The following is a 22,402-nucleotide window of genomic DNA, read 5'->3' on the forward strand; positions in this document are numbered from 1 at the left end:
GGAGCACCAGAGACCAGTTAGTGTTTGAAGTAAAGATGACATTTAGATATGTTTAATTATGTATGCAAAACTCCCAGCTCATCCCGGAGCCTGCTATACAGGGTCAGCCTGACAAAGTAACCCCACTTCAGGGAGTAGCATCTGCCATTAGATATCCCTATTAGTTAAAATGAACACACACACACAGACACAGACACACACACATCATCATCGTCTGTTTGATGTGCTTATTTCACTGCGGGTAATAAAATGATGATGGATCTATAGTCCTGCTCATATGGGCTGTAGGTAACAGTGTCTTTCTTTGTTTTCCTGTGGGACATCTGGCTACACATCTCACCAGCAGGAAAGACAGCGCAAGATATTAAAACCTACTTCACCTGCCTTCTCTGTCCTCTCATCTTATATTAGAGGTTGAGACTGATGGACTTGGAAGTCATAGTTTTGCTTTGCAACTAGAGAAGACCGTTAATGAAATAATGATTTTGGATATAAATATACAAGCAATTGAGTGTGTTTGTCTTGAATAACATTGTCATGATGAATTGGTTTATATACTAGAAATTGCAGTTAAAAGAATTAAGGACTCTTAAGGGTAAGAATAGTTTTATATTGAGTTTTATGTGTCAGATATTCTTTTTTTGTTATTATTTTTTAAATGTGGGTGGAGTGCGTTGTTTTGTGTGTGTGTGCATGCGCACACACATGTCTTTGTGCATGAGGGTATGTGTAGCATTCAGGCAGCAGCACATCAAAAGAAAGCGGGAGATTTTCATAACTATTTTTTTCTTCTTCTTTGTAGTTCTTTAATTGCATCCCCACGGCCTTCTTTCCCTGGACAGAATCTTAACAAAACATCATTTTTTTGTTCGAAGAGAAAACCCAAACTTTCTACCACAGCAGCAGTGTCAGGGTAGAAATTTGGGAGTTTTATATGCGCTGGTAGAGCCTTAATTGGCATTGTCATCATTACAAGTATTTTTTAATCAATTTTTCATTTTAAACACATTCTATATAATTAGGATATAGATTATTTTCTATGTCAAATTGCTGCTGGGTTTAAGCAAATTTTTCCACTGCTCCAATCACTGATAAATGCGCCATTATATTTAGGCAAACACTTACCTTTGCTTTTCCTTTCTCTACAAAATGCTGCTGGGTTTTAGCTAGGGCGACAAACCGTGTACGGTTCCACTGCTGTCTAGTTGTAGATAAATAGTGGTGAAATGCTCAGTAACAATTAGCTGTGCTGTGCCTTTTGCCAGAGTAAAAGTCGTCAGACAGTTAGTGCCTGTACGGTAACGTGGTGTGACTGTGTGCTGTGAGACAATGTTAGTTGATGTTGGTTCCCATGTGTTTAGAGGACGCTACAGTACCAGCCAAGCCTCGTTATCCTTGACGGCTGTACTAGATCCTCCGCGTCTCGTTATGATGATGAAACTTTTCTCTTTTCTGTTTCTCTATGTAATGCACCAGAGCTGAAAGATATGGCACATTTACTGCTTTGGACACTTCATGTTTGTTAGAATAGTTTTTGCTGTCCTTGTACGCATGTAATATTATTTAAAAGTTATTTCTAGGATATTCTGAAGTGATTAAATTTTGAGTCCTCTGCAAAACTTTTCCCTTTTTTAAGCATATTTTTGTGCATAATTGTGTCGGTGTATATTTGTCAATACATGTACACACACACTGGGAGAGGACCTACAGTTCAATCAGATAAAACTTCAGAATGGTGTTACATGACGTATGTGTGTGCGCCCACGTGTGTTGTGTGTATGTGTGAACCACCCCAGCCCACAGCAGAGATACGATGATCCAATGACAGTCGCTAGTCTTATCCTTTACAGAGAGACCGATATCACCACTGCACCTGCTAATTATCATCTCCAGCTGCTGAGTTAAATGGAGATCTGTTCCCGGTATGACCTGTGACCCCCTGCTCTTTACACCAGCCACTTCAGTCCTTGTTATGGGGAGGCTGGGCCGTGGCTTAATGAGCCCCCGTGTCTACCCTGTGTGGCTGCCGGCCTGCCGCTCCTCAGACGCACGCCTTTCATCCACAGCCATCCTCCCTTGATGTAAATTGAAAAGATCACAGCTTTGGGGAAAAGACCTATACGGGAAAGGCCTCTCTGCATAGATTATGACTATCATAACTCAACACTTTTTTTTTTTTTTTGCGCCTTCCTTTCCTTAGCCCCCCCTCTCTATCTCCCGCTCGCTTCCCCTCTTTCTCTCTCGCTCTCTCTCTCTCTCACTTGCTCTCTCTCCTTCCTTCCTTCCTTCCTTCCTTCTCTCTCTCTCTCTCTACAATGCTATAGTTAATTGGACCCATTGGGGGAGTCAGTCCCTTTGATCTGCTGGCCGTCAGTGTGACTTTACAGTAAAAAATGTCATTGCCAAATAGGGTTATCACCTGTAGAGCAGGGCCTCTCTGTGACGCCTGCTCACGTCTTGTTAGCCACGCTCACACTATAAAAGCTAATTAGTCTGACAGAGACCATTACTGCTGCAGCATGCCTGATGAGATGCTACTGCACCAACTAGCCTCGTCTGTCAAACACACACTTATTATTAATCACAAGTTTATTATTTTAGATATTTTTCTGAATTTTTTTTGGATTGTTTTATGGGATGTGTGGGTTTTGTTTTTATTAGTGCATGTTGTGATTGTCGCCTTCTGAGATGATTCGATTTTTGAACACAATTCCTTTATAAAAAAAAAAATGGTTAAACTCGTCACCGGACGAACGGAATTTCCCTTCTTAAAACGAATCAAGACACATTTTCAAAATTCGAACTTGTCACGAAAACGATCTCATTCTAATTATATTCCCAAAAACAGAACGTCTCTTTGTGTCCCTCCCTTTCATTAAAAAGTATTTGTAATCGTTCTCCTCTAAACGCTGATCTTCAGAACTCAGCGAGCAGCAGAATTTACTTCTCCCTGCCTGTCTGGCAGTCTTCAGGGTATCAGCAGTAGACTGACTGACATTCTGTTGTCTTTGATTCTCAAGCTAAAAAAAAAAGAAGACCTTTAATGATTTTGCAGTGGGAGAGAAAGAAAAAATCTGCAAACGCACACAAACATGAAATATTAATTTCAGAAACTACTTTACATAAACATAAAAGTATTTAGCAAAAATGAGTGAGTGTGGAGATGACAGTTGTTAATTTAGCAGTGATAAACTGCTGTTTGATGCCTTGGAGGGGAGGGAGTTTTAGTGGTGGATAGTAGCAGGCAGCGCGGGAACGGGGATACGGTGGAGAGAGAGCGTCAGACTAAACCCCAGGGGTTTAGTGAGACTTTGTTAACACACTGCTTCTACTCCCTCTAGTTTCTAACTGCGAACTCAAACAGCAGTCAGTGTTTCTCCTAATATTACAAACAGTACTGTTACTGTAGGTGCTCCTTGATTGTTTGTGTCTGGTCTCTTGAGGGTGTTAAAACAGAATTGTTGAAACATTTTCTTGCTTTACATTACGTGATGTTGGCCTATGTATTCACAGGGTAATCAATAGGTACAGTTCTTAGACTGTTAAACATTTCACAAAAAGTTTAACAACAACGTGGGCATTGTATACTGAGTGTACAGAACATTAGGAACATCTTCCTAATATTGAGTTGCACCCCCTTTTGCGCTCAGAACAGTCTCAATTTGTCGGAGCATGGACTCTAGGTGTCGAAAGCGTTCCACAGGGATGCTGGCCCATGTTGACTCCAATGCTTCCCAGAGTTGTCAAGTTGGCTACACAGGAAACTGTTGAGGGTGGCAAAACCCAGCAGAGTTTCAGTTCTTGACACTCAAACCAGTGCGCCTGGCACTTAGTACCGTACCCTGTTCAAAGGCACTTAAATATTTTGTCTTGCCCATTCACCCTCTAAATGGCACACATACACAATCCATGTCTCAAGGCTTAAAAAATGGTCTTTATCCTATCTCCTCCCGTTCATCTACACTGAAGTGGATTAAACAAGTGACATCAGTAAGGGATCATAGCTTTCACCTGGATTCACCTGTTCAGTCTGTCATGGAAAGAGCAGGTGTTCCTAATGTTTTATACACTGTGTATATTGTATACAACCAAGGGACAGTGTATATTTTGTGATTATATACAAGACAGACAGGGACTTCAGAGCAGGTGAAGAGGCTCTTGACACCTTCCTTAGACGTTCCAATGGACCGCATGGGTCCCCCTAAAATAAGCATTTGCACGCTGCTGCTCTCCTGTGGGAGGGAGGGAGGGAGGGAGAGATTTACAGGATAGTACAGGGAGTGGCATTAAGAGGAAAAGAAAAGAAGTGGAGTGGGAGAGAGAACGAGACAACTGTGGATTTTCTTTCACAGTCCTTCTTTACTCCCTTCCTCTCCATCTCCCCCCCATCTTCTGCTCAATTAACAGAGCAGCAGGTGCTCTCTGCAGGTGCTCTCTGCAGCACAACAGATACACTTTTTTTTATTTCTTTTTCGGGAATGACCTGTAAATGTGACACTTCACACCCAGAATGGCGCTCCCGTTCCAGCTACCAATTTCACAGGTGTTAATTTAACTTTCCCCTCTCTTTCCACTCTCTTTCATTCCCTCTCCCTCCCTCTCTTTCTCTATCTCTCTCCACCCTCGTTCTCTCTTCTCCTTTCTCGATCTGTCTCTCTTCACCCTCCCTCCATCCCCTCTCTCCATCCCTTTCCTCTCTCTCTTGCTTGCTCTCTCTGTCTCTCATTCCCTCTGTGTTTCTCTCTCTCTCTCAGGTCCACTCTCTGAAGAGTAAGCTAAAGAAGCAGTCGACATCAACAGGAAGCGGAGTTGCAAGGGCCTTCCTCCGGGCTCAGGCTGCTCTGTTTGGATCCTACCGAGATGCCCTCCGATACAAACCTGTAAGAGCCTAACCCTAGCCCTTAGAGCAGGGTTTCCCAAACTCAGTCCTGCCCCCCCCCCCCCCCCCCCCCCCCGGTGCACGTTTAGTTTTTCGCCCTAGCACTACACAGCTGATTCAAATAGTCAACTAATCATCAAGCTTTGATGATTTGAATCAGCTGGGTAGTGTTAGGGCAAAAAACAAAATGTGCACCCATTGGGGTCCAGAGGACCGTGTTTTGGAAACGCTGCCTTAGATACAAACCTGTAAGAACCTACCCCGAACCCTTACCCTCCGATACAAAACTGTAAGAAGCTTCTCCTAACTGCAACCCTCAGGTACAAACCTGTAATAACTCGCTTCGACCTAATCATTATACCCCTAACCCCTACCCTCAGAAGTTTGTTTTCAGTTTGTGAAAGGAAAATGTGTTTTTGAACAGTGAGTGAAGGTGTGTTTTGAGTTGACTGAAGGTGGTCTGAAACACAGACATATCAGTACCTTTACAGGAGGAGTCAGGACATTCTCTTTGAAGATATCTTTTAGCCACTTCTCACTATCTTCCTTTCCCTCTCTAGTCTAAATCCCAGAACATTTCTCTCTCGCTCTGCTTCTCGATTCTAAGTTACTCCAGTTGAGAGCAAAACAAGCCATGTACTGTTTGTCAAATAGCAGGGCTTTTGTTCATAGGCTTTAAGGGTAATTGGGCTGTGTAGAGTCCCAGAGAGGGGATCCATAATTGATGCCTCTGTGTTGTCGGTCTGTGTATACAGACAGTGGCATGAACACACTGCCTGACTCCCTTCAGACACAAACATTTAAAGCAGAGCGAGCAAAGAGCTTGTGTGTGTGCCGTGACGTCCACACAACATACCATCTCCCTAGTCCCCATAGGATCTAGATAAAAGCCTATGATTCCACACACACACACAAATTGGCATCCATGCTCGCATACGGACATACACACACACACACACACAAATACACATACACAGGCACTCACACACATTCTGAGCACCCCGTTTGACTGAAGCATGTGTATTTGGAGCCCATATGCTTTCACAGAAGAGCCAGTGTGTGTTAGTGTTGCACGGTATACCAAAACTTGAGTACTTTTCAATACTAGAACCTGAAAAAATGGTTCGGTACTAGAATTTTTGTTACTTTCTGTACTTCTGTCAAATGTGTCTCATGGATTACGCCTGTCTATCAGCGCCGCCGCCCACTTATTATAGCGTGCGCTGTGCCTGCTCCACAATCTCTCGTTTTAGTATCGAAACGTAACGTTTTGCAACTGTTTGTACTAATGATTACACCCTAGATCAGCTAGATACAGGCAAGAGTGTGCAAGGCTGTATTGAATGTGTCACTGTCTGTCACCTTGATTACTACCATTTGTCTCTCGAGCTGTGCACGGCACCTACGTTATCAACTTTCATTTGTAGGCTAGATTGTAGCAACCTCATGATGGGTATAGGGCAATTTTTAGTATCATGTAGTAGCTTAAACCTATCTATGTTACGTTGAGCTGGGTGAATGGAATATGACTGACAGACAGGCATCCAATATGCTGTAATAGAAACAAGGCCATGCTCATAGAAATAAAATGAGAATTCCTGCATATTCTAAAACGGCACCGATCGCCACTGGGCTACACATACACGTCCTCTGCCTCGGCGACAATGGCAGTGTTATCAGCAGCACCTGTCTTTTTTACTAAAGAAATGCGTTCACTTAGGAAATGTTTCTGTTGACATTTAAATCTTTTATTTTTTCCTTTTCTCTGCCCCCCTTTTTCTGAAAGCGCCTCGTTGCCGCAGCGTAGTTTCAATGAAAGTGACGTTTCCAATCGTACCGTGTGAAACAATGCACGGGAACTCTGTCAGGGAGGAATAGTCCATTATTGTCAACCAATCCGTGGGTGATTAATGACACTTGTTTCTACTATTATGAGGAAAATGTTGTATTAATGTTGATGGTACTTCCGGCGCCGAAAAGAGATGGCCGCCTCGCTTCGCGTTCCTTGGAAAATATGCAGTATTTTGTTTTTTTATGTGTTATTTCTTACATCGGTACCCCAGGTAATCTTAGGTTTCATTACATACAGTCGGGAGGAACTACTGAATATACGATTAACGTCAACTCATCATCGTTCCTACCAGGAATATGACTTTCCCGAAACGGATCCAGTGTTTTGCCTTCCACCCAATACAATGGATCTGATCCCAGCCGGCGACCCTGTGCGACGCCGTAAAAGGGGCAAACGAGGCGGTCTCGTGGTCAGGCTTCGGAGACGGGCACATCGCGCTCCACTCCCTAGCATACTACTCGCCAATGTCCAGTCTCTTGACAATAAGGTTGATGAAATCCGAGCACGGGTAGCATTCCAGAGAGACATCAGGGATTGCAACGTGCTCTGCTTCACGGAAACATGGCTAACTCAAGAGACGCTAACGGAGTCGGTGCAGCCAGCTGGTTTCTTCATGCATCGCGCCGACAGAAACAAACATCTTTCTGGTAAGAAGAGGGGCGGGGGGGTATGCCTTATGATTAACGAGACGTGGTGTGATCATCATAACAACACACAGGAACTCAAGTCATTCTGTTCACCTGATCTAGAACTCCTCACAATCAAATGTCGACCGCATTATCTACCAAGGGAATTCTCTTCAATCATAATCACAGCCGTATATATTCCCCCCCAAGCAGACACATCGATGGCCCTGAACGAACTTTATCTGACTCTTTGTAAACTGGAAACCACACACCCTGAGGCTGCATTCATCGTAGCTGGGGATTTTAACAAGGCTAATCTAAAAACAAAACTCCCTAAATTCTATCAGCATATCGATTGTGCTACCAGGGCTGGAAAAACCCTAGATCATTGTTATACTAATTTCCGCGACGCATATAAGGCCCTCCCCCGCCCCCCTTTCGGAAAAGCTGACCACGACTCCATTTTGTTGATTCCAGCCTACAAACAGAAACTAAAACAACAAGCTCCCGCGCTCAGGTCTGTTCAACGCTGGTCCGACCAATCTGAATCCACGCTTCAAGACTGCTTCGATCACGCGGATTGGAATATGTTCCGCATTGCGTCCAACAACAATATTGACGAATATGCTGATTCGGTGAGCGAGTTCATTAGGAAGTGCATTGACGATGTCGTACCCACAGCAACGATTAAAACATTCCCAAACCAGAAACCGTGGATTGACGGCAGCATTCGCGTGAAACTAAAAGCGCGAACCACTGCTTTTAACCAGGGCAAGGTGACCGGAAGCATGACCGAATACAAACAGTGTAGCTATTCTCTCCGCAAGGCAATCAAACAGGCTAAGTCCCAGTACAGAGACAAAATCGAGTCGCAATTCAACAGCTCAGACACAAGAGGTATGTGGCAGGGTCTACAGTCAATCACGGATTACAAAAAGAAAACCAGCCCCGTCGCGGACCAGGATGTCTTGCTCCCAGACAGGCTAAACAACTTTTTTGCCCGCTTTGAGGACAATACAGTGCCACTGACACGGCCCCCTACCAAAACCTGCGGGCTCTCCTTCACTGCAGCCGAGGTGAGTAAAACATTTAAACGTGTTAACCCTCGCAAGGCTGCAGGCCCAGACGGCATTCCCAGCCGCGTCCTCAGAGCATGCGCAGACCAGCTGGCTGGTGTGTTTACGGACATATTCAATCAATCCTTATCCCAGTCTGCTGTTCCCACATGCTTCAAGAGGGCCACCATTGTTCCTGTTCCCAAGAAAGCTAAGGTAACTGAGCTAAACGACTACCGCCCCGTAGCACTCACTTCCGTCATCATGAAGTGCTTTGAGAGACTAGTCAAGGACCATATCACCTCCACCCTACCGGACACCCTAGACCCACTCCAATTTGCTTACCGACCCAATAGGTCCACAGACGACGCAATCGCAACCACACTGCACACTGCCCTAACCCATCTGGACAAGAGGAATACCCATGTGAGAATGCTGTTCATCGATTACAGCTCAGCATTTAACACCATAGTACCCTCCAAACTCGTCATCAAGCTCGAGACCCTGGGTCTCGACCCCGCCCTGTGCAACTGGGTCCTGGACTTCCTGACGGGCCGCCCCCAGGTGGTGAGGGTAGGTAACAACATCTCCACCCCGCTGATCCTCAACACTGGGGCCCCACAAGGGTGCGTTCTGAGCCCTCTCCTGTACTCCCTGTTCACCCACGACTGCGTGGCCATGCACGCCTCCAACTCAATCATCAAGTTTGCGGATGACACTACAGTGGTAGGCTTGATTACCAACAACGACGAGACGGCCTACAGGGAGGAGGTGAGGGCCCTCGGAGTGTGGTGTCAGGAAAATAACCTCACACTCAACGTCAACAAAACAAAGGAGATGATTGTGGACTTCAGGAAACAGCAGAGGGAGCACCCCCCTATCCACATCGACGGGTCAGTAGTGGAGAAGGTGGAAAGTTTTAAGTTCCTCGGTGTACACATCACGGACAAACTGAATTGGTCCACCCACACAGACAGCGTTGTAAAGAAGGCGCAGCAGCGCCTCTTCAACCTCAGGAGGCTGAAGAAATTCGGCTTGTCACCAAAAGCACTCACAAACTTCTACAGATGCACAATCGAGAGCATCCTGTCGGGCTGTATCACCGCCTGGTACGGCAACTGCTCCGCCCACAACCGTAAGGCTCTCCAGAGGGTAGTGAGGTCTGCAGAACGCACCACCGGGGGCAAACTACCTGCCCTCCAGGACACCTACACCACCCGATGTCACAGGAAGGCCATAAAGATCATCAAGGACAACAACCACCCAAGCCACTGCCTGTTCACCCCGCTATCATCCAGAAGGCGAGGTCAGTACAGGTGCATCAAAGCAGGGACCGAGAGACTGAAAAACAGCTTCTATCTCAAGGCCATCAGACTGTTAAACAGCCACCACTAACATTTAGCGGCCGCTGCCAACATACTGACTCAACTCCAGCCACTTTAAAAATGGGAATTGATGGAAATTATGTAAAAATGTACCACTAGCCACTTTAAACAATGCCACTTAATATAATGTTTACATACCCTACATTACCCATCTCATATGTATATACTGTACTCTATATCATCTACTGCATCTTGCCATCTTTATGCAATACATGTACCACTAGCCACTTTAAACTATGCCACTTTATGTTTACATACCCTACAGTACTCATCTCATATGTATATACCGTACTCTATACCATCTACTGCATCTTGCCATGCCGTTCTGTACCACCACTCATTCATATATCTTTATGTACATATTCTTTATCCCTTTACACTTGTGTGTGTGTATAAGGTAGTAGTTGTGGAATTGTTAGGTTAGATTACTTGTTGGTTATTACTGCATTGTCGGAACTAGAAGCACAAGCATTTCGCTACACTCGCATTAACATCTGCTAACCATGTGTATGTGACTAATAAAATTTGATTTGATTTGATTTGATATGAAATATATGTATGGAAATAACTTATTGATCTGTTATTACTTATTATTTGGCTGTATGAATTCATGTACTTTTTTGAATGCAGTTTTTGTGAACAATGTGGCCCCATTAACCTTGGCACAGTGGCCAGGCACTGTGCCCTCCGTAATCTAGCTAATGATTAGCCCATTGGGGTTAACAATGCGGGGGAGCAACCCCATGCTTCAGCCATGTAGCCACAGATGCTGCATGAGACAGGTGATGATGCTTATTGCTAAAATAGCACACCAGCCTGATAATATGTACCATGTACAGCCCCTAAAGATATTGCTTTTCATCAATTTGTTATTGGCTCATTTCTGGAGGGGAATATTACATTTTAAACGGTTTAATATAGGCTATACAGTATGTCATCATTGAGAGGGGGGGATAGCTTTATTTTGGTTTTTCCCAAAAAAACTTGCCCAAACTGAAAATGAAACATGAAATCACAACTGAAATGATGCATGCATAACTTGCTTTACTGTGATCTTGGGTGGGGCCAGTAATATTGTCATTCGGGCCAGTAGTTTTCACATGGTACTGGCCAGTGTGCCACTGTCAAATTTACATGACTGTCTGTCTAAACTGACTGTCTAAACTGGTAACCAGGCTAACTGCCTTACATTTTTGAAGACATTTAGTTTCATTGTTAGAGCGGCCACTTAAGTATCTGGTCAATATAATGGATAATCAAATGGATAATCGGTGGTCACACACACAATAACTCATTCGTGAGGGACGTCATGTTTACTGTTGCCTTCTTAGAATAGATTTGTTCTTTATTAGTCCATCTGCAAAGAAAGACATTCTTCTGTTCCTATTCTTTCAGCATAACTATTCCATGTCTGAAGTAAAGTTGCTAATTGCAGAACTATGAACTAATCTTGATGTAATATATAGCATTAACCAACCAGCACTAAAATTAGGCCAGACCTACACTGTAGTGAACATGTTCTAGTGTGTTCATAGCCTCAAACACTAGCCTGGTTCTCCACAATACTTAAAAAGTAACTGTAGAAAAATATGCATTTGCAAATTAGGTTAATTATACGGAAACATGCATGTAGAACCACTGCAGGCTCCTTTTGATTGGCTGGGTAGCCATGTTGTTATCTAATGTCTGTAGCTCTCAGCTAATTATGATGCAAGAGAGTGTAACAGGAGAGACTGAATTACCTAGTTACTAAAGTTACTAAGTTTTGGGTGGCAGAAAATATATAAGTAGTATACAGTAGAAATGTATCGTCAACTTCTTAATTTCTCTGATCCTTTATCAGATCAGTAATGTGACATTTTAACAATGGTGGGAAAAGTACCCAATTGTCATACTTGAGTAAACGTAAAGATACCTTAATAGAAAATGACTAAAGTAAAAGTGAAAATCACCCAGTAAAATTCTACTTGAGTTAGAGTCTAAAAGTATTTGGTTTTAAATATACTTAAGTATCAGAAGTCAATGTAGTTGCTAAATTATACCTAAGTATCAAAAGTAAAAGTATAAATCATTTAAAATTCTTTATATTAAGCAAACCAGACAGCACCATTTTCTTGTTTTTTTAATTCACTGATTGCCAGGGGCACACTCCAACACTCAGACATCATTTACTAAACACGCTTCATTTGTGAGTCAGCCAGATCAGAGGCAGTAGGGATGACCAGGGATGTTCTCTTGATAAGTGTGTGAATTAGACCATTTTCATGTCCTGCTGGGCATTCAAAATGTGAAGAGTACTTTTGGGGGTCAGGGAAAATGTATGGAGTAAAATGTACATACTTGTCTTTAGGAATGTAGTGAAGTAAAAGTTGTCAAAAATATAAATAGTAAAGTAAATACAGATACCCCAAAAAACTACTTTAATACTTTGAAGTATTTTTACTGAAGTACTTTACATCCCTGCATTTAAAAAATATTCCACTACAGAATACAAAGTGTAAATATCTGTAAATGTTATCTGGTTCTAAATATGTGGTTCTGATCTTCCTGTCTCCTCCTCTTCCTGTTTCTGGTCAGGGGGAACCAGTCACGTTCTGCGAGGAGAGCTTTGTGGCTCACCGCTCCAGCACCATGAGAAACTTCTTGGAGATGGCGGTCAACCTGCAGCTCTTCAAACAGGTAACACTGCGATGTGTGTGCCTGGGTGCATTCATGCATGTGTGAGGCCCACCATTCCAGAACCATGAGAAAATTCCTACCTAATAACTAATAATAACTGAAAAACAATAGGAGCTACAGTGGTTGCTCACTAAAAGTTTTGCGATTATGCTGCGGGTTGTGGTTTAGTACGGTACCCTGCGTCACCACTTCATTGCTCCAGACCAGCGCAAGGGGGAGTTAGAGCACTGATTATGCTTTTGGGTCCCAAGGCGCTACTGTGTCTCTAAATGACAATGAATGGACGAAATAAACCTAAATAGAAAGTGATAATTGTGCACATCTTCAGTATTACTTACTAAAACTGTTGTTACACTAAGGTTTTTATTATTTTATTTTGTTAGGATTATTTTACTCTTACTGTAGTACTGTAGCCCACTCCCGACCAGTCACGTTGTATAGTGCCTAAGTGGCGCAACGGTCTAAGACACTGCATAGCAGTGCAAGCTGTTTTGCTACAGATCCTGGTTCAATACCCGTGCTAGCCTCAACTGGGAGACCCATGAGATGACTGTAGGTTTTTAGTTTCTATCCCTCTAAAAACATAAATAAATAACATAAATAAATAAATAACAAACTGGCTTTATTTACAAACTATTAACAATGTCTCACCCCATGTTCAAGAATGGCCTTTTTCTCGCTCATTTTACGTTATTTGAAAAAGAAATCATCTCCAAAATGTTATTTTTTAAACAAACCAATTATTATTATTATTATTAATTTAGAATGATATAAAAGCCCCTTGGATATTCTCACAGATATATTATTAACCTTTCTGGGATATGTGTCCCAACCGGCCAACATCCAGTGAAAATGCATAGCGCAAAATTCAAATAAATTACTATAAAAATTAAACTTTCATGAAATCACACATGCAATACACCAAATTAAAGCTACACTTGTTGTGAATCCAGCCAACGTGTCAGATTTCAAAAAGGCTTTACGGCGAAAGCAAACAATGCTATTATCTGAGGATAGCACCACAGAAAACAAACACAGACCATCATATTTCAACCCTCCAGGCGCGACACAAAACGCAGAAATAAAGATATAATTCATGCCTTACCTTTGACAAGCTTTTTCTGTTGGCACTCCAATATGTCCCAGAAACATCACAAATGGTCCTTTTGTTCGATTAATTCCGTCGATATATATCCAAAATGTCCATTTATTTGGCGCGTTTGATCCAGAAAAACACTGGTTCCAACTCGCGCAACATGACTACAAAAGTTACCTGTAAGCTTTGTCCAAACATTTCAAACTACTTCCTAATACAACTTTAGGTATTTTTTAATGTAAATAATTGATAAGATTTAAGACAGAATATACTGTGTTCAATACCGGAGGAAAACAATGTGTAGCGAGCCTCTGCGTAATGTGCCTCTAACAAAGATTACACTTCCCTCTAGCCTCGTTCTGAACAGTGCTACTTCTTAATTTCTCAAAGGAAAAACCTCAACCAATTTCTAAAGACTGACATCCAGTGGAAGCGATAGGAACTGCAAGAAAGTCGATTAGAAATCTGGATTCCCAATGAAAACCCATTGAAAAGAGTGACCTCAACAACAACAAAAAATTCTGAATGGTTTGTCCTCAGGGTTTCGCCTGCCAAATAAGTTATGTTATACTCACAGACATGATTCAAACAGTTTTAGAAACTTCAGAGTGTTTTCTATCCAAATCTACTAATAATAATCTTAGGCTCTGGGCCTGAGTAGCAGGCAGTTTAATCTGGGCACGCTTTTCATCCACAATTCCGAATGCTGCCCCTTATCCTAGAGAAGTTAACCCTGTTATTAGCAGGACAATATATATTGGTCATGGCTCCCAAGTGGCGCACAATAGGATTGCCTTGCAGTTCTCCAACTGTATCCATTGAAAGTGTGAGGTTTAAGGCACGAGGGCAGAGGGCACGGGATGGGCCACACAGCCGCGCACAGAAGACTGACCTAGCCCATGGGGAAGGGAAAGAAGGGGGGGGGGGTGGACCCCCACCCCGCCACACTGGGTAGCACAGAGCAACACTTTAAGGGGCATTGCACTAATAATGGCGCTGACTAGGGAAACGTTCCCGCTGTTCTTAGTGCCTGTCTGTACTTTCAAACTAATACAATGTAACTAATAATGACATCTTTATGCTTTCCTTAATAAAATGATAAAAAATACTCTTTCAAAATGTCTATGTTTATTTAGTTATGGATCCATAACAAATTATTTTGAGAATAAATATCACTGAATTACAGAAATATCCTCTATGTAATTATTGGCAGAGAGTCACGTCATATTTCTCTATACACTGTAGGCCTACCGTAGGCGACATGAGTCTCACTAGTGTTGAGTAATGTGCTGTTAAAAGTGGTGTAGGTCTTATTTATTTAAAGATCATATTGAAGTTAGAAGCAATAGGATTTGAAGCAACAGCCTACAACTATTTTAGCACCGTTTTTTTACTGCTCTGAGACAAGCATGGGGACTGGTCCTGATAAATCAATGAGATATTTAATTTCACTGAATCTCTATTTGGGTATTGGTTAGACTACAATTAGGGTGTAGAAATGTTATGCCCTTAGTGTAACCTTTATTTAACGAGGCAAGTCAGTTAAGAACAAATTCTAATTTACAAGGACAGCCTACTCCTTCCTCCCCGTCTGGGAATTGAACTCCAGTCTCCCACGTGCTGTAGCCTATACCCGACCATCACGTTGTACAGCGCCATATTTTCCATTCCATCCTAACGGAAACCCAGAGGGTTTTTTGTTTTTCTTGGAATAGAAACACCATGATATTAATCAAATTAATTAAGCAACATTTCTTAAAATCAGTCCCATATACTTACAAAAAAAATGTTTTAAATTCTCTATCAAATGCTTCTCAAAGATGCCCTCTGGTGGTCAAACTAGCACTAACTAGCATTAACTGTACCAGTGGTTCACACTTAAATAACATGCCATTGAATTCTGCGGCAACATGCAAGCTGCGCCGCAGTACTCTGCAACTTTTAAAGGACAAACCACTGTATTTAAGCCTTTGATTAAACTGAAAGCCCGTTCAATCCTCTCTCCTTTAAACCAATCAAACCAACACCCACAGACAAAAATGCACCTAGGATAACTTCCTTCCCTTAATTAGGAAACAAAAACTATTAATGGAGTAACTTTCAAAGACCGCACAGTCTTAAAAGCATTCCTTTACACCCCACCACAGTTGGACTGTTCCTCTCCAGCCTTGATAAGTTGTTTATTTATCCCTAAGAGGGAGCAGAGAGCTTCTTAATCAGCTATTTTTTGCGCTCTCTCTCTCTCTCTCTCTCTGTCTATCTCCCACTCACCACCCCCTCTTTGCTCCTGTCTGTGTGGTAGCGTAGGGAGAGGGAGTGTTAGGATGCGGTGGTTATCTCTCTCCTCTCTAGCGTGGCGAAGGAGAGCGTTTATCTCTTCTGCTCCCTGTTAAAGTGAGAGAGGCCAGTGGTCCGCCGACTCTGATCTGGCCATGACCCACATCCGCTCACTGAGACACACACACACACACACACACATCTGCTGACAAACCAGCCTTTCCCAACCCAGCCCCATCTCCATCCCGGCCTATTCAGTACAGAAAAAGAGGAGAGCTGCCAAGAGAATGCGAGGGAAAGGCTGTCAATGATAACCTGCTTTTTTTATCAACCCTTTTGGCCCCTACACACACATTGACTGAAAACACACACACACACACACACACACACACACACACACACACACACACACACACACACACACACACACACACACACACACACACACACACACACACACACACACACACACACACTCCTTCTATAGTGGATGGGTTCAGGACACTGCTTGGTAGATGTAGTGGTTCAGTGGAGACTGGCTCAGTGAAGCTTCTCCTTCCTATAGACAGAGAGAGCAGCCTCATAATGTACATAGTACCCCTCTGTATCTCCTCATAATACCAATCACAAGTCAATCAGATCATTCTCAAAGTAGGACTCCATTTTGTGGAGAATCAAAGTGGAAAAGCTAGAGAGCTTTCGGTTTCCTCTTCTCAACATATAAACTGTGTATGAATGTGATGTTTATGGGATGTTGAGTGTGGATGTCAGAGTTGCTCTGTAGGGTCCTACAGGCAGTTAACCCCCATGTTCGAGAACATCTTCCAGAGATCTGGAACCCCTCCCACAGTAATCTAGAACACTGCAGTGAGGATTCCAATGTCTGGCCCACAGATGGCCTGTCCGCCTCGTTTTACTGTGTACATGCAGCAGTACAGGTGGACGCCAGATGACTCCCAACATTATTCACCTCACAGCTATAGAATGACTGACACTCTAGGATAATCATAGAGATAATAATGAATGTTTTGTAGTTTATTTATTTATAAAATCCCAACCCAACAATTACATTGAGGGAGCCGAAAGCCTGGTGCTAGGTAGCTAGTTAGCCTAGCGCTCCCCTTAGCGATATGCCCGAACCCATGCCTAGATATAGACGGACCGCTACCGACGGTTTCTAGATACAGTCTTTGAAATACAGCTAGCTGGGTGGACATAGCTCTAAAATAAAATGTATCTACTTAACCCTTATTTGACCAGAGGCCGTATGTATCAAGCATCTCAGAGTAGGAGTACTGATTTAGGACTATGAAACTATGAAATAACACATATGGAATCATGTAATAACCAAAAAAGTGTTAAACAAATCAAAATTATTTTATATTTGAGATTATTCAAAGTAGCCTGCCTTTGCCTTGATGAGAGCTTTGTATACTCTTGGCATTCTCTCAACCAGATTCAAGAGGTAGACACCTGGAATGCAATTCAAATAACAGGTGTGCCTTAATTTGTGGAATTTCTTTCCTTCTTAATGCATTTGAGCCAATCAGTTGTGTTGTGACAAGGTAGGGGTGGTATACAGAAGATAGCCATATTTGATAAAAGACCAAGTCCATATTATGGCAAGAACAGCTCAAATAAGCAAAGAGAAACAACAGTCCATCATTACTTTAAGACGCTATGATGAAACTGGCTCTCATGAGGACCGCCACAGGAAAGAAAGACACAGCCTTACCTCTGCCGCAGAGGATAAGTTCATTAGCGTTACCAGCCTCAGAAATTGCAGCCCAAATAAATGCTTCACAGAGTTCAAGTAACAGACACATCTCCACATCAACTGTTCAGAGGAGACTACATGAATCAAGCCTTCATGGTCCAATTGCTTCAAAGAAACCACTACTAAAGGACACCAATAAGAAGAATAGACTTGCTTGGGCCAAGACACATGAGCATTGGACATTATAGACCGGTGGAAATCTGTCCTTTGGTCTGATGAGTCCAAATTTGAGATTTTTGGTTCCATCTGTCGTGTCTTTGTGAGACACAGAGTAGGTGAATGGATGATCTACGCATGTATGGTTCCCACCGTGCAGCATGGAGGAGGAGGTGTGATGGTGTGGGGGTGCTTTGCTGGTGACACTGTCCGTGATTTATTTAGGATTCAAGGCACACTTAACCAGCATGGCTACCACAGCATTCTGCAGTGATACGCCATCCTATCATTTGTTTTTCAACAGGACAATGACCAAACACATTCCAGACTGTAAGGGCTATTTGACCAAGGAGGAGAGTGATGGAGTGCTGCATCAGATGACCTGGCCTCCACAATCTCCCGACCTCAACCCAATTGAGATGGTTTGGGAGGAATTGGACTGCAGAGTGAAGGAAAAGCAACTAACAAGTGCTCAGCATACAGTGGGGCAAAAAAGTATTTAGTCAGCCACCAATTGTGCAAGTTCTCCCACTTAAAAAGATGAGAGAGGCCTGTAATTTTCATCATAGGTACACTTCAACTATGACAGACAAAATGAGAAAAAAAAATCCAGAAAATCACATTGTAGTTTTTTAAATGAATTTATTTGCAAATTATGGTGGAAAATAAGTATTTGGTCACCTACAAACAAGCAAGATTTCTGGCTCTCACAGACCTGTAACTTCTTCTTTAAGAGGCTCCTTTGTCCTCCACTCGTTACCTGTATTAATGGCACCTGTTTGAACTTGTTATCAGTATAAACGACACCTGTCCACAACCTCAAACAGTCACACTCCAAACTCCACTATGGCCAAGACCAAAGAGCTGTCAAAGGACACCAGAAACAAAATTGTAGACCTGCACCAGGCTGGGAAGACTGAATCTGCAATAGGTAAGCAGCTTGGTTTGAAGAAATCAACTGTGGGAGCAATTATTAGGAAATGGAAGACATACAAGACCACTGATAATCTCCCTCGATCTGGGGCTCCACGCATGATCTCACCTCGTGGGGTCAAAATGATCACAAGAACGGTGAGCAAAAATCCCAGAACCACACGGGGGGACCTAGTGAATGACCTGCAGAGAGCTGGCTGGCTTGCTAACTAGCGTTACGTCATGCGTTGGGATTCATTGTTTACCTAGCTAGCTATCTAGCTACATTTCTTAACAAAAGACTCTCATCTTAGTGTGCCACAGCGCAGAATAATTGATGCATTTTTGAATGCTCAACACCCATTGAATATGTCCTGTGTCAGTAAACGTCGGCAACAAAGCGTAATTCAATTGTAGCCAGCAGCACAGTTACAGTCACCAACGCTCTGGATAACATGAAAAAAGCCTAACCAGCTCTGCTAGGGCAAGTAAAATGGTCAGAGTGGGGTGTTCTCTCATTATGTGTCTGGAAGTAGCTAACTAATGTTAGCCAGTTAGCATTACATTTACATTTAAGTCATTTAGCAGACGCTCTTATCCAGAGCGACTTACAAATTGGTGCATTCACCTTGATTGTCGTTGTGAGGTCAGAGCTTTTGGAACAACCCTTCTTATTGGCCAGAGGGTCCCTTAAAGAGATGGGTGTGGCTAAGGCTTAAGAGGGTGTGAACAATGCTGAATGGGTGTAGACAAAGAAGGGCTCTCCAATAGTAGTACCAAAACATTGAAAGACGGTTTTCTCAGAAGTGAGTTTACAAGTTGATCAACTTTCAAATCAGAATTATTTTCCCATTGTTTTCTCAAATACAGTGTATGATATACAATTTTGTAGCTCTGAGTCGCTACTTGTATCCAATGTAAAAATTAAAATGTTTCTACATAACACCGAATCCAGGTGGTGAGTCACATATGTGGGAACTCCTTCAAGATGGTTGAAAAAGCATTCCAGGTGAAGCTGGTTGAGAGAATGCCAAGAGTGTTCAATGCTGTCATCAAGGCAAAAGGTGGCTACTTTGAAGAATCTCAAATATAAAATATAATTTAATTTGTTTAACACTTTTTTTTGGTTACTACATGATTCCATATGTGTTATTTCATAGTTTTGATGTATTCACTATTATTCTACAATGTAGAAAATAGTAAAATAAAGAAAAACCCTTGAGTGAGTAGGTGTGTCAACTTTTGACGTGTGTGTGTGTCTGTGCATGTGTGTGCACATTGTTCGTAACGTCTGGGCTTATAATGAACATATTTATGGGAAGCGTTTTATAAGCTCCATGTGACAAAGGGAGGAAATTAAAGTTCCTAGTGCATCAGACACCATGTCTGCATCCCCAATGGCACCCTATTCCCTACATACTGGGCCAAAAAGTAGAGCACTATGTAGGGAATAGGGTGCCATTGGGGATGCAGACCTGGCCTCACCATGCAGTCTCCCAGCCAGGCCTAACCCTAACCAGGCAGCATGGCCGTCTACTGCCCTAATCCCCAAAACCTGCTCCACATTACCCCCCCAACACCTAAACTCATTTAATCTAGAGCCATTTTTGGAACAGGTAGGATTAAACACACTTGCCCAGTTGGGTGTCTTTTTTTCCCTGTCGTTTGGCCTCCCTCTGTCCCTCCTTTTCTCCCTCTTTACCTCCTCTCCCTCCCTTTCCCTCCTCCCATGCCTACCTCCCTCCCTACCATCTGTAATTCTGTGTTGTAATTTATGGTTGCAGTTTATTGACGGCCGGCTGGCCAAGCTGAATGCAGGCCGAGGCTTCACTGACCTGTTCGAAGAGGAGATCAGTGAGGGAGGCTTCTGTGGAAGTAAGTGGCACTAACATCCTATAAGATTCATCTTACAAATAATAATTTTTCTCAAACGTAATTTTGGCTTACTTTTTAATTTCATATTGAACCTTTATTTAACCAAGTAGTCCAATTTGAGGTCAGACGACCTCTTTCCCAAGAGAGTACTATACGTTTGATACAGTCCCACAACATGTACATCATCATTGAATTCATGTCATCACTGTGTCTGATCAGTCACTTTCACGTCTGTCATTGTGTGTGCCTTTTCTGTTTTGCAGGTAATTCCAGATCTTATCAACAGTGGGTGCACACCGTCAAGGTAGGCAAAGATATTGTGCAAATAAAATTAATTGAGTGTATTTTATATCTTCTCATGTTAGAGTAAATGACAGCTGTAAGTTCTTGAGTCTATGGAGTGGAGCGTGCTGAATGTAAGTGTGTGTGTGTACATGTGTGTGCGGTTGGGCTTGTGAATCTGTGCATACTTACAGTAGGACAATTGAGACAGGGAGAAAGAGAGAGGGAAAGTGAGAGAGAGAGAGAGATGGAAAGAAAGAGAGGGAAAGAGAGCGCGAGACTGTAGTGATTTGACGAGACGTCTCCCTGACTGACATGTTGATCTGTCAGGAAACACAAGAAAAGTGTTCCTCCATCAAACCAACCAAAGAACATAGATCACACACCCCTCTCTCTCCCCCTCTCTTCCCTCTCTCTCTATCACTCTCTCTCCTGTCAACCGTACAGCAGCTCTGAATTAGTCCTCTGGAGTTATTTTCAAAGGCTTGTTAAAGTTCACATCCTATGACTGACACAGATCCATAAGAGCAGACGTTCACCTCGGCCCCTCTCTACTCTTCTCCGCTCATCTCCTCTCTTTTCTCTGTCGGCTCCAAATTCTAAACTGGCTGGCATTAAAAGAGTTTAGTCGTTTAGTTTGACGCAGTTGCCTTGTGCTCTCTTAGTCTTTGCATTAAAGACTAGTGTGGTGAAGGTAGAGAGGGAGTGACAGAGAAAGAGAGAGACACACAGAGATAGATGCATGGAGAGACAGAGAGAGAGAAAGAGATAGAAAACAGGATACAATACCTGAGTTCAGCAGAGATGTCATTCAATATGTGATGCAATTTGGCTACTGTATCTTGCCTGCTAATGTGGTGTTTACATATTCACTATCACACTATCTCAGTGTATCTCTCAAAGCAAACTATAGATGCCAATAATGATTTTTATATGTTAGAGATATGATACATACAGAAAACACTCTGTCCGTCCATCGGCTTATTTTTGTATAGTAATTCCAGGCGTCTGTTGGTTTCAGTGGAGGCTCCTCAGAGGATGAAGGGGAGCATCATCCTACTTAGTGAATTTCATTTTTTATTTTTATATATTGAAACATTAAAGTTATACTTTTTAGATAAAACTGAACTAAATATATTCACGTCACCAAATAACTGATTAAAACACACTGTTTTGCAATGAAGGTCTGCAGTAGTCTCAACAGCATCCTCTCGGGTAACACAATGGTGTAGTCGGAGGACCGCTAGCTTCCATCCGTCTCTGGGTACATTGACTTCAATACAAAACCTAGGAGGCTCATGGTTCTCACCCCCTTCCACAGACTTACACAGTAGCACAGATGAAATATCAGCCAACAGAGAGAAGCACGAGGTTGAACTTCACTCAACTTAATCGAGTTTTCTCTATTAGTTAACACTATCAACGTTTCCCTTTACTCTGCAATTGTGATCGATTCAACGCAATATTAGCCACTTTCAATGCAACATACTGAAACAAAATTAACTATGCAAGAGATTTTGTGGTAGGCAGAACGCATTCAGACCAGTGCGG

At 42.6% G+C, this 22,402-nt stretch overlaps 1 protein-coding gene across 5 annotated transcripts in view; it reads left to right on the plus strand.

Moving 5' to 3' along the window:
* The window catches only part of LOC139578761 (DENN domain-containing protein 1B-like), a 162,110-nt gene that overhangs the window by 106,367 nt on the left and 33,341 nt on the right, over positions 1-22,402 (plus strand). For all 5 annotated transcript variants that reach the window (XM_071406748.1, XM_071406749.1, XM_071406751.1 and 2 more), the window contains 4 exons: positions 4,755-4,880; positions 12,375-12,476; positions 20,479-20,569; positions 20,833-20,873. In XM_071406748.1, the coding sequence (XP_071262849.1) occupies positions 4,755-4,880; positions 12,375-12,476; positions 20,479-20,569; positions 20,833-20,873 (360 nt within the window). The remainder of the gene's footprint in view (positions 1-4,754; positions 4,881-12,374; positions 12,477-20,478; positions 20,570-20,832; positions 20,874-22,402) is intronic.

This window comes from Salvelinus alpinus, chromosome 6, assembly GCF_045679555.1.
Source record: "Salvelinus alpinus chromosome 6, SLU_Salpinus.1, whole genome shotgun sequence".
In the NCBI taxonomy this organism is placed as follows: domain Eukaryota; kingdom Metazoa; phylum Chordata; class Actinopteri; order Salmoniformes; family Salmonidae; genus Salvelinus; species Salvelinus alpinus.